The 17,126-nt window shown below is 38.0% G+C and overlaps 1 protein-coding gene across 1 annotated transcript; it reads left to right on the top strand.

Moving 5' to 3' along the window:
• The first annotated feature begins 962 nt into the window (after positions 1-962).
• On the top strand, positions 963-2,330 carry LOC135149692 (E3 ubiquitin-protein ligase UPL5-like). Its single transcript, XM_064085489.1, has one exon. It carries the CDS (start codon positions 963-965, stop codon positions 2,328-2,330), a length of 1,368 nt encoding a protein of 455 aa, XP_063941559.1.
• Positions 2,331-17,126: the final 14,796 nt, after the last annotated feature.

The following is a 17,126-nucleotide window of genomic DNA, read 5'->3' on the forward strand; positions in this document are numbered from 1 at the left end:
TATCCGGCACTATCTTAAAATACGACAAGAGTCATATTAAATTTTCGACAAGGTTTCGGAAATTGGTTGAAATTTATTCAACAACAAAAAATGCGAAGAATTCAATAGTTATGAAAACCGAGAAGTATTGTTAATTATCAAACTTTTGAACATTCCAAATTTAAAACAACCGATGCATGCAACCGATATAGATTATGAACCCACATACAAATTAGAGATAGCGGAGGAAGATGAAGTAGTGAATAAAATTATCGATATAACATTGTGAAAAAATACAAAATTGGATAGATATGAAAAATCAAAATTTGGAGATAACGCACACAGAATCGTGATTATTTCTCATATTAAGAAAATGGTATCTTCATTCTACGGATACAGCTGATAACCGTTTTGCTATTTTTAATATGAAACACGTAACTAGAATTTAATGTCTAAAAATATTAAAATACGACGAGAGTAATATTAAGTTATAAGAGCAGGATTTCTGAAAGCCAAGAAGGATTTTTCTCTCCGGCGGCTCTTAATTTATACTGTCGGTCATCTCTAAAATATTGTCTTCGATATTGAACACACTAAATGTCTCTAATCGATTCCTGCAAACACAAATTGGACTCTTATACCCGTGTCGATGATGGTGTGAGTTCCTCTTCCGCCGTTACAATGAGATCTGACGTTATCAACTCTGTCTCCGGTGCTCGATCAGCAGCGGGTTCGGCTGAGTCATCGAAATCGCACTCTAGCCTACAGTTCCTTGTAAGATTGTTTTCTGGAATGAAAACATTAGTTATTCGAGCGAATGTTAATGATACAATTGGGTACGTTCTTGATTTGATACAATCGAAAGCTGGAATTCCATCGAACGTGCAGATGTTAATTTATAAGAGCAAGCAGATTTACCCGGAGCAAACCCTGGGGGAATGTTGTGTAGAAAATGATGCTGTGTGCTACAGTTGGTTGGAGTCATGCGGAGTACTCGTCTTGTCAAAGCTCAACAGTTAGTTGATGAGATTGTTTCATTGATTTGGAGATTGTGTAAAAGAAATTCGGGGAATGAAGCTTGGGATAGGGAAGCACGTCGCGTGATTAGAAGAAACTTATCTGATTATTTCGGAGATTTTCTTCCCAAGGATAATGATATTTATTTCGGGCATTATCTGCAGGTATTTTGTTGTTCTCATGTACCAGCTTCTTTAGCAATGTTATATATGTCTCCTCAAAATATGATATTTGGCAATGAGTTGATTCAAGAGTTGATTACGTTAATTTCTTTACTGCCTCGACATCTCTCCCTACAATGTATACCAATATATTTAGAGATTTGCAAGGCGTTGCGTGGGATGCCATATTACCGCAACGATGCTATGTTTAACACGTGCCGAAGATGTCTTAGTGACATGGTCAAATGTACCGAGATGAAGACTGCACCGAATGGAGCTGGCTATGCTTATCTTGTTAATTTTATAAAAGACATGCAAACTTTTGTTGCAGACGCTGCCGATGAGATAGTTCATTCTATGGATGCTGGTATAGAACTGGATACAAGGACGAGTCCCTCACATCCTTTATTGACTGAGGTTGTCTATCTCAAAAACTTTCTGATGCCTGTAGAAACATTTATTACAGAGGAGCTATTCTTTAAGTTTCGATACAGAAAGGTATCTCAGGATGGTCCTTATCAAGAATTTAGTATCATGTTTGAGACTTTCTTTAGGCTGCTGAACAAGATGGATTATTGTCTTGAAGAACTGGAGAAGTTATTGCCGACTAAGAGTGAAAATCTTGGGTGCTACCAGTATGTTGCAATCATAATGGAGCTGAATAATATGTCTAAGCACTTCCCAGACTTAGCAAAACAGTTTTGGACAACTTTGAGGAATAGGAAGCTTTCTTTCAGCTATTTAATTATTAAATATGCTAGCAAGGAGGATGATTATGAATGGATTTCGGTGCATAAAGAGGTGACAAATTTTGAGTGCAGAAGGCATTTGGCAATGATGTTACTTGCACGAGTTAGTGATGAGGATAACAACCTGATCCAAGAGATCATGCTTATTGACAGATCACGATTGTTGGAGGACTCTTTTGAATACATTGCACACTCTGAGGCTGAAACACTTCGAGCTAGTTTAGATTTGCAGTTTAAAGATGAGGAAGCTACTGGCCCTGGTGTTCTGAGGGAGTGGTTTGTCTTAGTTTGTCAAGCCATATTTGACCCTCGAAATGCCCTCTTTGTAGCTTGTCCAAATGATCGTAGAAGGTTTTTTCCAAATTCAGGTAATCAGCTTGGTGCTTCTTCTGTCATTCTACTTTGCCCTATATATGATTCATAGAAGTTATATTTTGTTTATGTTTCTGCGAGTATGAATCGTATGGGTGACTTTAATATATTTTGCCCTGGTGTTTGATATAGTGATTGCTTTCAACATTAGTATTTTAAAAATTTTATACCTCACCCCATATTCTCCCCTTGAATTCCTCCCTGGTTATTCTCTGATAAATTCAGTTTTTTAAATTAATGACTCGTCCGAATTTGCAGTGTCTAGGGTGGATCCATTGCACCTAGAATACTTCAAGTTTGCTGGAAGAGTAATTGCATTGGCCTTAATTCGCAAAGTTCAGGTTGGCATTGTCTTTATAGAAATGTAAACACACTACACACACGCACACACTGGTATGTTAATCAATTCTGGAAGAAAATAGCAGAAGATAATTTTACTTAACCAACGTACAGGAATATATAAAGCAAACAGATAACTACCAAAACACAAAAACTACGTATCAAACTCCTACCATGACTCTACTGCTATTATTCTGCTATTACTTTGCTCCTAATCCTACGCTACTCCAAATAGCTAACTGCATGCTGCGCGTTCTACGTAACAGCTATTTTATTCAAATGTGTTTAGATTAAACAAATATCCAACACATTCCCCCCTAATCTAAACATGTTTCCAGGCTACGAACTTGATGTAACAGCAGTGAGATTTTCAACAACCAATCATCTTCCTCATTTCTTCAAACTTAATTCTTCCCAGTGCCTTAGTTAAGATGTCTGCTCGCTGCTCCTGTGTAACAACGTGTTTAACTACCAGCTTACCTCGTTCGATGCATTCACGGATAAAATGAAACCGTACATCTATATGCTTGCTTCTTCCATGTAGAACAGGGTTCTTCATTAACTCAATAGCAGACTTGTTATCCACATGAAGTACAACTGGTCCAACTTGATGCCCTAAGATTTCCTCCAGCAGTCCACGGAGCCATATGCTTTGGCACGCTGCTGTTGTAGCCGCCATGTACTCTGCCTCGCAAGATGACAGCGCAACTACTCTCTGTTTCTTTGAAGCCCAAGAGATTAAACTCTTATTCAAGTAAAAACACATCCCACCAGTACTTCTCCTATCTATAACATCCCCAGCCAGATCACTATCTGAGAACCCAGATAGAACCTTCCCACTTTTCTCATTTACATACACAAGACCATGGTCAATTGTACCTCTCACATACCTCAATATATGCTTTACTGCTTGCTGATGCTTTACTGTAGGTTTGTCCATAAATCTGCTTACTACACCCACAGCATACGAAATGTCCGGTCTAGTATGTGTTAGATATCGCAGACTCCCAACAACACACCTGTACTCAGTATCATCTACCAACTTGCCTCCTTCATCCTTGTCTAATTGAAGTTTGTATTCCATAGGATATTTCGATGAATTACAGTTCAACATCCCAGCCTTGTCCAACAATTTCTTTGCATATGCAGACTGTTTCAATGTAGTAAACATTCCTCCTTGATTTACTTCTATACCAAGATAAAACGATAGCAGACCTAAATTGCTCATCTCAAATTGCTTGTTCATCTGCAACTTGAACTCCTCAATTTTTCGTTTATCAGAACCAGTCACCAACAAATCGTCAACATAGACTCCTACTATGATCACATTCCCACCTACAGACTTCGTGTACACAGCCTGCTCGTGCAAACACCTTTTAAAACCCAGCTCCTTCAAACATTTATCCAATCGTGCATTCCAGGCCCTGGGAGCTTGACGTAGCCCATACAAGGCTTTTGTCAATTTATACACCTTCTTTTCTTGCCCTTTCTTTATAAATCCCTCGGGTTGTTTGACATATACTTCTTCATGAAGTTCGCCATTTAAAAATGCTGATTTAACGTCAAGATGATGAACTTCCCAACCTTCCTTTGCTGAAAGAGCCAATAATAATCGAACGGTATCGAGACGAGCTACCGGAGCAAACACTTCATTATAATCGATCCCTTTTTTCTGAACATAACCTTTCGCAACGAGACGTGCCTTGTGTTTTACTACGTTCCCTTCTGGATCCTTTTTTATTTTATAAACCCATTTCAAGCCGATTGGCTTGTGCCCAGGTGGCAAATCTGTAAGTGTCCAGGTATCGTTCTTCTCGATTGTCTCAAGCTCCAGTTTCATTGCATCTTGCCACTCTTTTTCTTTTGTTGCTTCGTTAAAAGATGTTGGCCCTTCTATCTTTAGTAGCATCAGCTCATCAATCATATCAACAATCTCAGTTTCATTGTAGATTTCATCCAGAGACCTGAAGTGTCTAGTCTCACTACCATTTACAGAGGACACGTCAGTAGCTCCTGTAGATAAATCAGCTCCTGTAGATAAATCAGCCATTGCAGTTGTCGATGTCTGCAGAGGTGGTGACTGCAGAGGTGTTACAGGCTCATATTCTGCTTCAACATTACCTCCTGCATCCTCCGAATTAGCCATCTCGATATAATGCCCAGGAAAGGTTACTTTATCTTCTTTATTCTGCTCCCATGACCAGAAGTTACTTTCTTGTATTACTACAACATCTACTTACGTGCACAGCACCTGTTCTTGGATCATACAAGCGATTGCCCTTTGTTCCTGGTTCCTTACCGAGATATACAACCAACTTGCTACGGTCGTCCAGTTTTTTGACATGAACTGTTGGAATCTTCATGTACGCTGTACACCCAAAAACTCTTATGTGTTCCAGACTCGGTTTCTTCCCACTCCACGCTTCATACGGGTTTCTGCCATTTAAAATGCGAGTTGGCAAACGATTAAGAACATAAACTGAGTGACGTACTGCTTCGCCCCACATAAATGCCGGTAATTTTGCTTCTTTTAGAAAGCTTCTTGTCATAGCAGCAACGGTTCGATTTCTACGCTCCACCACACACATTCTGTTGCGGGGTGTATGGCGCTGTGTAATGTCTCTGAATGCCAGCCTTCTCACAAAACATTGTAAATTCCTTTGAGCAGAATTCCCCACCTCGGTCTGTCCTCAAAATCTTAATACTTCTTTCTGTTCCATTCTCGACTAATGCCTTAAATTTTTTAAACATCTCAAAAGCACAACTCTTTTCTTTCAACATGTATACCCACATCTTTCTACTGAAGTCATCAACAAATAACAGAAAATATCGGTTACCTCCAGGTGTCATTGGTGAAATGGGTCCGCAAATGTCTGCGTGTACTATCTCCAATATCTTTCTTGAATCGAAATTGGCTCGGGAGGGAAAGGGTTTTCTGGATTGCTTTGACATTAGGCATCCTTCACACTTCTTTAGTGGTTGAATTAATTTCGGAAGTCCATATGCCATCTTCTCCCTCGACATGAGTTCTAAAGCTTGAAAATTTACATGCCCAAGCCGGGCATGCCAGAGCCAGGTATCCTCCTCTAACTTTGTCAACAAGCATGAAGGCTTACTTTCCTCAAGGCTGATTTTATACAAGCGATTCTCAGATCTTTTCACCTTCATTAGTAGTTTACCGCTGCCCTCATAAACCCACAAATAATCATCTTCAAGGATCACTTTATTACCAGCCTCAGATAACTGACCCAAACTTATAATATTATTACATAAATTTGGAATGTAATATACCTCCGTTAAAGTCCTTTCCTCGCCGTTTTTGCATTGGAATGAAACTGTCCCCTTGCCCTTGATACTCACAGTAGATCCATCTCCAAATTTCACCTTCCCGGGTCACATGTTCATCCAATTCCCTGAACTTGCCGCGTTGGCCAGTCATATGATTGCTGGCGCCGTTATCCAAATACCAGACTTGTGATTCCCTTTGTTCTTCATTATTTGCTCGTAGTTTTGGAACTACAAAATGCTAAATAATAACAAGAAGTTTTGAAAAGGGAAATTACCACCCCCAAAACATTTTGAAAAAGTTTTGAATTTTTGCCCATGCTAACGTAAGATATGATCCGTCATAATTATAACATGATATAAATTTTTCATTTATTTTTTATTTTTAACAACAATAATTAGTAATTATGAAAACTTATGCGACATAGTTTACGACGGAATCGGAAACATTTTATTTTCATTTATTTATTTATTTTTAGTTGCCAATATGTTAACTTAGGATGAGAAAATAACATATCAATTTCATTTATTTTTGTTTTTGATAGCTATAATTTATATAATTATGTGAACTTACAATGGTGCAGTTTACGACGGAAAATTAGAACCCTTTTATTTTAATTAGTTTTTTGTTTTAATTTGCTAATATGTTAACTTACGACGATGTTAATAATGACGCAAACGTACTTATGACGGTTAAATTTACGATGATTTTTTCCACGGGAAAATTGCAATAATGATGTCACGTAAGAACATTGTCGATGTTGCATCATATAGGAAAGCACAGAAATCAAGACATTGTCAAAAATTTTAATATTAATTACTTAGAAATTAAAGTGATTTAACTTAAAAGGTGTGTCAGACGTTTATACTCAGCTATGGCCGGTATCAAAGGCACATGTTTAAATACTTTTGGTAAATTAATTATTTATGGAAGTAATAATGTCGTTTTATTTGAATTACATGATCATTTTTTTAATATAGAAAGTTAGCAATTATCGTTGTAAAGAATATAAAATTTTAACTATACTAACATATGATCCTATTTTAAATTTTTTTATTAAACTAAAATATGATCAAGTGTTATATATAACCAGTTTATAGCTAAACTGATATGTAAATATGGAGAAGTAGGTTTTTTTTTTTTGTTGTTTTGTTTGTTTTTATGTGGATAAATACGTATATTAAAAAAATGATATGACTGTAATCAAATATTAAAAAGAGTAAAAAATATAATAATGATAAATCAAAATTATTTAAATCCGGTGTAACCGTTACCACAGCTAAAATTGTGATAATAGGTGAATGAAATTTGGCACATTTCAAATTAAAACAGCGAAGCCCAAAACAACGAACCACACAAAGTAAGCAGCCTGAATTAAGGGTTTTCCTCTCAGCACAAGCTCCAAACTATTCATATCCGCCGTCCTATAAACTATTCTTCTGCTCGATATCAGTGTTCAATATCTCCACACCATTAATTCCGCTCATCAATTCCTTCCTGTCCGGCAAACCCAAATTTTAAAGGATGCCATCTGACGGCTCATTTCTTCTCAGCGGTCGAAATCGAACCTACCATACAGTTCTTCGTAAAATTGTTTTCTGAATGGAAACATTAGGTATCCTCCGAGCCTGAGGTTAAAACAACGAGTGAACACGTTTCTTGATTTGATCCAAAGCGAAATCTGGAATTCCCATGGAACGGGCGCCGTTAATCTATAAGAGCAACAGCTTTACCCCCCGGAGCAAACCCTAGGGCAATGTGTGTCGAAAAATGATGCTGTTTTACAGTGGGTGGAGTCATGCCGAGTAACTCGTCATGTGAGAAGCTTCACAAACATCTGATGAGATTGTTTCTTGATTTGGAGATTGGTGTAAACGGAAGCCGGGGAATAAATCTTGGGACAGTGAAGCACGTTACCTGATGCGAAGAAACTGACTGATTATTTCACGGATTTTGCGGTCGAGTGATAATGATATGGATATAGGGGATCTGGCAGGTATTCCCGTATTCTGTGGCACCAGCTGCGTTAGCAATGTTATATTGTCTCCGGATCATATGATATTTGGTGAGGATTGATACGACAGTTGGTTTGGGTCAATTGCGTTTATGCTCCATATTCCTTCCACAATGGTTCCCTAGTTTGCTTGAGATGTGCAAGCGTTGCGTGGGATGCCATATTAGGGTGAAAATGTTATCTTTGACACATGCCGAACTTGTCTTAGTTCTATGGTAGCTTGTAATCGAAATTGAGGAAGCAATCGGATGGGGAGGTTTCCGTGACTTTAAATTTTAAAAGATATGCTAACATTTGTTAGAGAGGCTGTGCTAAGAATAATTCTTACAATGGATGGTGGTATACAACCAGATACAAGTATAGTCCCCGCTGCTTTAATGACGGAGAGCGCTCCTGTTCAAAGCTTTCTGATTCCCTTTAAAAAAGGTTTATACCAGAGGAGCTATTACATGGCGGTTATTGTTACACAAGGCCTCCCCAAGGGAACCTTATATTTTAACATACACGGAAGATTTTAATTTCATGCTTAAAGTTTCTTTAGACGGTTGAAGAAGGAATGGATGATGGTCTTGAAGAATTTGGAGAAGTTGTTGGCCCACAAGAGTGAAATCTTGGGTGCAACCAGTATGGTCAGATCATAATTAACGGAATGACGTGTCAAAAAAGCCACTTTCCAGCCCTATACGGAACAAGTTTGGAAACCTTAAAGAAGAGAAGCTTTCTTTCTGCGATTTAATTATTAAATATGCTACGAGGGATGATGATTAGGTTGGAGTTTGGAGGCAGAAGGAGGTGACTGATTCTGAGTGCAAAAGGCATTTGGCATGATGTTTACTTCCACAAGTTAGTGATGAACGATGACTACCTGATCCTAGAGATGCTTATCTATAGATCCCGATGTGAGGATTCATGGAGTACATTGCACACGCTAGGCTGATACCTTCGAGCGGTTTTAACGGTGGAGTTGAAAATGAGGGAAGCTGACTGGCCCCGGTGTACGGAGGGAATGGTGGTTGTCTTAGTTTGTGAGCCAAGCGTTGAATCCTCAAATGCCCTCTTCGTAACTTGTCCAAATGATGGCAGAGGTTTTTTCCTAATCCAGGTAAGCTTGCTGCTTTTTTAATAGAGATAAATAGAATCCAAAAGGAGGTTGGTATGTCGTCTCTGACAGGGAGAGTCTTCGGGAAGATTTCAGTTGAATTTTTGTTGCATATTAATAGTCCTACAGGTGGGCATACAAAGTTTATGTAGTACTTAATTATTAAATCTAATAGTTTGTTAGATCCCCATTGTAATTCCTGTCATGGTTATTTAAGAGTTTAAATATCAGTGAATTTTCTTTATATATAGTGATAGTTGGCTAAATAGTTTTGCTTTCATCATTAGTAAATATTAAGTGTTCTATAAACGAATAGGTCCAGTTGTGAATAACTCCCGAGTGCTATCATAACCTGATATTCTTGAACTTTAGACAATAGAAGCTATTTGGATGTCATGTAAAAGTTTAAAAAATTTTTTGTTAGTCCTTCCCTAGCTAAAGCTAGTTTAGTCCTGAGAATTATTCAATTTATGACTTTTTCTGTGTTGCAGCGTCGAAGGGGATCCATTGCAACCGAGATACTTCAAGTTGATGGACGAGTATTACAATTACATTGGCCTGAAATGTCAATGTGCAGGTTGGCATGTGGCCTTTGAAATAGAGTATTTCTTCTACAATTGCCGGAAGGCAATGTTTCTCTGGAAGATATACCGGAATGCAGATACAATCTTGAGCAGTAGTTGCAAGAGAATACTGGAGATGGGATCCTGAGGGAAGTTGATGAAGATACTCGAGCTTTAACATTTATTGAAAACCGGACAAGCTAGGATGCAGGAATATCGTGGAAGCTCTAACCCCGGATGAAAAATATTGCCGTGATAGTTCAAATTAGAAGACAATTATGGTTTCTAGGCGGTGTTTAAAATAATCATTTTGTTGATTCCTTGTGTAAGGAATCAGGTGGCTCAGTTTGCTCAGGGCATTGATGATATCATAAGTTCGGGGAGGCTTAGGAAATCAGTTTTCCAATTCTTAGAACTAGAAGATGTGACAAGCTTGCTGTATGGCAGTGAAAAGCGCTAAGTGGTGAAGATTGGAAGTCTCCACCTGAACTACATGGCTACGAGGAGAACTGATCCTCCTCAGATATCCTGGTTCTGGAGTAAATGTGAGTCAGTAAACTTCTTTTCTGAAGGCTTTTCAGAGTAGGTTTTTATGTTTTAGGAGCCAGGCCCCTGTTATATTGATGTCCATATGCCTCTTAAACCACACACTATTTTCTCGCGTGTGGATGAATATCCAGCGGCCACGATATCAGAATTATAACAAAATTTTAAATACTCTTATTTCTTATAACCGCTAGAGCGGGGTTCGCTGTCTAGCGTTAAAAAATGTTTGGAAGAACTCGTCCGAGCTTGGCCTCTTACCCAACACCTATTTTCGTGCCGTTGAATATCCAACGCCAGGATTATCAGAATTAACCAAATTTACAAAGTTTAATGCATCCCGTGTTTTTTAACCGCGGGACGGGTCCATGTCTAGCGTTAAAATGGTGCAAGAGCCTCGTCGAGGTTAAAAAGCTCCGGACGTAGGGTTATAATCCTCGCCGCTGGATATTCATCCAACGACCGGGTTGGTTAAGAGGTCTTGGCATATGTATGCCGGTGACCGTTAACCTTATGTTTAAGGCTTTTTTTTCTATTATGAGGTGTTTATAATATGCTATAATGATCCATCATAGTAATGCAAGTTCCGATGTGGTTATACACTGATACCTTTCGACTAGCGTGTGCACATGCATTTGTGTTGAATAGCGCTGGTCATAAGTTTTAATTTTGCCTATGAGCTGATTTCATATATGATATGACATATCTGTGTCTTCGTAGGAGAGTCAGAAGATAGCTACTAATTATCCATCTTAAATTGCAGACCTGTGGCAAGTAAAAGGGCAGCAGGGCAAGAAAAGCTCTCCTATTCGTTTGGACTCCTGAAGAAGTTAACCTGTAGAAGGTTTTTCCGGTGGCTACCTCCAGCTTTAGACATTTAAAGGGAGCGAGAGCTGAAATCGCCTGCCACTATCAGACTTGCTTCTATCAGTTTGTGTTTTTTCCTTCCCTTACCAATCGTTGAAAGAGTCATGCAAGATTCGTCTAGTCTTCATCACCCAGGATAATGTTGGCTGCAGCTTTTGGACTCATGAGAACAAATAGCAATACAAAGCTTATTTCCAAAATCAGAGCCGGAACAGTTTTTTGTACTATCAATTGCATAGGTTTCCTTTTGTGGTTTATAATCGATAATTATCCGTAATTACGTAATAATTTTTCTCAAGTTAACTTTTGAGCCTGTGCTTCACATGAAGCTTGGCTACCGTGTATTTCTAGCAGGGAGGGAGTGTGGTTGTTGCAAAATAGCATGGCTGACAAATCTTTTGCAAACTCGCAGAAGGAAATAGGTTTGCGATCACTAGCTCTAAATTGCGAGAAATTATATATTTCTTGTGCTTTAAAATTCTAAGTGTGAGTAAAAACGTTGCGAAGTGAGGCAAAACTACATTGATTATTTTGCTTAAAATTCAATACAATTTAGTGTTGAGAGGTCCTCTCTCATGAATGAAAACAAGAGCTACCATACAATTAGAGAGAACGGAAAATTATAAACGAATGGATAAATTTACCATTATACGCCTTCCTAATGAGATACACCGAACACGTAAGGCCGTTAGCATTAGTCAAATCTAGGGCGTAGCGTTGACAGTTCAACATAGAATGAATGGCGACACAAATATAGGCTAGATTGTCCTTTTGTGTATCCACTACACAAACGCGCTTTATTGACGACAGAAGTTAGGGCCTTCTTTCCCCTCGTAGTTTCGAATTTATGACGGAAAGTAATCTGTCGTTTTTTGCTCCGGTAGTAAGTTCGAAAGACCATCAAATTTTCCATGGGTGTCGTAAGTTTGATCAAGCGTCAGTAAGTTGACCTGGTAGGGCTCACAATTCCAGCATATTCATAGTTAAACTTACGACGTATAGTCCGTCGGAATTTGGACATTTACGACGAAAGTCCGTAGTAAAGGTTCATTGTGAACTCATAGTGGTTCATATTGGTTCCTTCTTGCGCCGAAAGTTCCGTGGGTTATTATCTATCTTACGACTGAGCCTATTAGGAATATCCGTCCGTAAGTCTAAATGATAGAAAAATCTGGAATTTACAACATGTAATATCTGTCGTAAGTTTAGATTTATATTCTAAAGCCCCGGCAGGTGATCACTGAATTGACAGAATACATAACAGTTTCATATAAGTGGGCCCCAGGTGCCAATAGAATAATAAGCAAACGGACGACGAATTTTTCGTCTTTTAATTCACGGCCCCCAGTTTTATTTATATAATGTAAAAATAAGAGAATTAAAAATTAATTTTCAACAATAAATATAGAATTTATGGCTAGAAAATGCCATCGTAAAGTAGAACTTTACGACGAATTCCTATGAACAGATGTCAGAAGCTGCAGAAACACTAATTTATACGACAGAAATATTTCGGCGTAAGTTTGTCTGTTCTAGGAAAATTTTAGCCTTGCTTTTGGGTTTCCTAGCCAATACTCTCGGCATCCAAATATAGATTGAAATATGAACACCCAATCGATATCCTTTATCAGTAACTAAAATCCATCATTTGGGAAATATGAGAGTATCAAATTAGCAAATAATCAAAAATTGATTATTATATAAAATTGTGTATTTAATAATAATTAAAACTACTAATATTGAAAGGACTCAAATGTGTTGGTGGAGCTATTAATGTAACAACTAGAACACAAACAGAATTACATCACTACAAAACTATTCATTTAATTTTTAAAATTCAAACTAAATTAAATGAATCTATAAAAGAGAAATCTTTATTATTAGAAATTCAAATAAATAAAGGACCATGTTAATACGTAGTAGCTAAATACGATTAATACAAAATTTAATTAATGCAAGACAATGTCCATAGAAAGACGAAGAGAAGGTACTTCACAAAGAGTTATTTAACTTAAAAGTGTGGTAGACTTCTAATGCTAACAAGCTTATGGCCGGCGTCACACTCACATGTTAAAAAATATTATTATAGAAGTATATGTCTCGTCTTATTTGATTGTTAACATTAAATCATTTTATAATATACAATTGAACATTATAATATAATCGTTGTCTAGATATAAAATTTTTATATATTAACACTTGATCATTTTTTAAATTTGAATAAAAATTAAATATGATCAAGTTTAAATATATAACACTTTTATAGCTGAAAAATAATAGTGTTTAATACATATATTAAAATGTTTTATGTATAAATAAATATATTAAAAATGATACTATAATCAATAAACGAGAATAAATTATAATAAATAGTAAATTAAAATTTAATTTAAATTAAAATCCGGCCCTAACTAGTACCTAAAGCTAAATTTTGTGAGATGACTAGAAAGTTGGGCACAGTTCAAATTTAAACAGCGAGCCCAAAATGGTTTGGCGGAATATAATGCAATGTAATTGAGTTACGCCATACACACAAGGAACAACTGATAATTAGGGTTTTTTTTCTCGCCATCCTCGCCGTCTCTAAACTATTCTGCTCGAAAGCAGTGTTTTCATTCTGACACAACACAATTATGTCGCTTCATCGATTCCATTTCTTCTCTTCTCATGCTCCCATGTTTCTCAGCCGTCGAAATCGAACCCTCTCCAGATACGTTCGTTCTTTGTAAGATTGTGTTTCTGAATGAAACATTAGTTATCCGAGCTGATGTTAACGATACAATTGAGCACGTTCTTGATTTTGATCCAGCAATCTGGAATTCCATTGACGGCAGCCGTTTAATCTATAAGAGCAGCAGCTTTACACCCGGGCAAACCCTAGGGCAATGTTGTGTCGAAAATGAGGCTGTTTTTAACAGCTGGTTGGAGTCATGCCGAGTACTCGTCATGTGAAAGCTCAAAAACAGCTGATGAGATTGTGTCATTGGATTTTTGAGATTGTGTAAACGGAAACCGGGGAATAAATCTGTGGAAGCGAAGCACGTTACCCCTGATTCGAAGAACCTCACTGATTATTTGTCACGGATTTGATGGCGAGTGAGAATATTGGCTATAGGGGATGGGGCATCGGCAGGTATTCTCGTATTCTGGTGTACAAGCGCGTTAGTTATGTTATATATGTCTCCTGATCATATATGTTGGTGATGAGCTTTACGAGAGGTGGTTTTGGGTCATTTCGTTTATGCCTCCATATTCCTTCCAACAATGTGTCCCTATTTTGGATGGAGATTTGCCCAGCTGTGTTGCGTAGGAGCCCAATTAATGCTGACAATGTTAATCTTTGACACGTGCCCGAAACTTGTCTTAGGTCTATGGTGGAATTTATCGAAATTGAGGCAGCAAATATTGGATGGAGGTGATGCAGTACTAATTTTGTGTACTTTTAAAAGATATGCTCACATGTGTTCAAGAGGCTGTTGATAAATAAATTCTTTACAATTGGGATGGTGGTATACAACCGTATACAGAATGAGTCCTTCGCTTCTTTAATGACGAAGAGCTTCTCCATTTTAAAAGCTGTCTGATGGCCTAAAACGGTTTATAACAGGGCGGTTATTGTTAAAAACGAAGGCGCTCAAGGTGGAACGCTTATATTTTAACAACACGAAGAGTTTAACGTCATGCTTAGATTTTCTTAAGGCTGTTGAAGAAGATTGATGATTGTCTTGAACAACACCGGAGAAGTTTGTTGCCCTCAAGAGTGAAATCTGGGGTGCAACCAGTATGTTTTGATCTTAAATTGAACTGCTGAAAACATGTCTAAGCCACTTCCAGGCCTAGCTAGACAAGTTTGGAACCTTAGGGAGGAGGAAGCGTTCTGTCTTTCTGTTCGTTCTGCGATTTAATTATTAAATTGCTACGAGGGGTGAAGATTATAGGTGGATTTTGGAGCAGTAAGGATGTGAGTGAATTATGAGTGGCAGAGGCATTCTGGCAATGATGTTACTTCCACAAGTGTGTGATGAAGATGATGACTACCTAGAGATCCTTAGGAGAGATCACGATTGGTGGAGGATTCATATTTGAGTACATCGCACACGCTGAGCGGATACACTTCAAGCTGGTTTAACTTTGGAGTTTAAAGATGAGGAAGCTACACTGGCACAGGTGTACGGAGGGAATGGTTTGTCTTAGTTTGTGAAGCCATCTTTGAATCCTCAACTGCCCTCTTTGTAGCTTTGGTCCAAATGATGGCAGAAGGTTTTTTTCCAATCCAGGTAAGCTTGCTTTCTTTTTCAATAATAGGTAAATTGAATCCAAAAAGAGGTTAGGTGTTTTCTTCCGCGAGAGGGAGAGTTCTTTTTTCCTTTTTCTCTCTTTCGGGAACGATTTCCGTTGAAATTTTGTGCATCTTAATAGTCTATAGTTTGCATAGACGTTAGTAGTACTTAATTATTAATCTAAGCTTTTTTTAGGAATCCCCGGTTCCTTTCACTGTCATTTAGAGTTTAGAAGAGGAGGTTGAGTTGTCTTGTATATATAGTGAAAGTTGCTAAATAGATTGCCTCATCATTATATATTAATTAAGTCTATAACTGAATGAGGTCAGCTGGAATAACTCACCTAGTGCGATCATATACCATGATATTACCGAGTCCCTGAGAATTAATTAGTTCAATTTTAGAAAAGTAATGACTGGTTCTGTTTTGCAGCGTCGAGTGGATCCATTGCACCTAGAATAACTTCAAAGTTTGCTGGACGAGTAATTGCATTGGCCGGATGTACAATGTTCAGGTTGGCATGCCTTTGATAGAGTACTTCTTTTACAATTGGCCGAAGGAATGTGTTTCTCTGGAAGATACACGGGATGCAAGATCCAATCTTGTACAGTAAGTTGCAAGAGAATATTGGAGATGGATCCGGAGGAAAGTTGAATGAAGATTCTCTATCTTTAACATTTACTGTAGAAACCAACAACTAGGATGCAGGAAGGCTGTGAGAGGCGCTACCCGGATGGAAAAAAGATTGGTCGTAAATAGTACAAATAGAGACAAGTAAATGATGTTGGCTAGGCTTGGTCAAATATCATTTTGTTGATTCTGTTAAGGATCAGGTAGCTCAAGTTTGCTCAGGGTTTTGATGATATCATACGTTCGGGGAGGCTTAGGAATCTGTTTTCCAGTCTTAGAGCTGGAAGATTTTTGACAAGGCTGCTGTATGGCAGTGAAAAAGCTATAAGTGTTTGAAGATTGGAAGTCGCACACTGACTACGATGGCTACGGAGGAGACTGATCCTCAAATATGGGGTTTCTCTGGGAGTATATGTGAGTCCGTAATACTCTTTTCTGAAGGATTTTATGTTTTAGGCTTATTTTTCTAGTATGAGTTGTTTTATATACGCTAGACATTGATCCTTCAGATGAAGGCCCCCCGGGCCTCTTAACCAACAAACTATTTTCTAGCTGTTGGGAACCGATTAGAACAAAAGTTTTAAATACAGAAAGAATTTTTTTAAAACCGTTGGACGGTCCCCGTCTAGCGGTTAAAAACCTGGATAGACTTGTTCGAGCGTTAAAAGGTGCTGAAAATAGGTTAAAATCCTGGCCGCTGAATATTCATCAAAGGCCAAGAGATGGTGGCCGTTTGGTTAAGATCCTTGGCTTTTTTTACGATTAATGAGATTGTTTAGATATGCTTTTGACATGATCCAGCTAATATGCAAATTCGATGTGTTTAGCCGCTGATCCTTTCGACTAGCTGTTGAGCACAATGCAGTTTGTTTTGAATATCCTCCTCATCATAAGTTACATTTTTCCTGTTAGTTTTGAATTTCATTTATGATATAGTATAATTACATCCGTTTCTTTTGTATGAGAATTAGAGAGAGATAGATACATAATTATCCATGCTAAATTGCAAGACTGTGGCGGCATGTCAGAGGCAGAGAAAAGCCTCTCCGATTCTTTGACGTCACTGAAGAATCTACCTGTAGAAGTTCGGTGGCTTAACCCTGCCGCTATACATTTACAAGGTGAGTGAGAGCTGCATCGCCTTCCAACTTCCTCAGACTTGCTTTCTATCGGTTGGTGCTGTCCTCTTACCAATCGGTAAAGTCATGCAAGATCGTCTAAGTCTCA

Source organism: Daucus carota, chromosome 9, assembly GCF_001625215.2.
Source record: "Daucus carota subsp. sativus chromosome 9, DH1 v3.0, whole genome shotgun sequence".
NCBI classification, from domain to species: Eukaryota; Viridiplantae; Streptophyta; class Magnoliopsida; order Apiales; family Apiaceae; genus Daucus; species Daucus carota.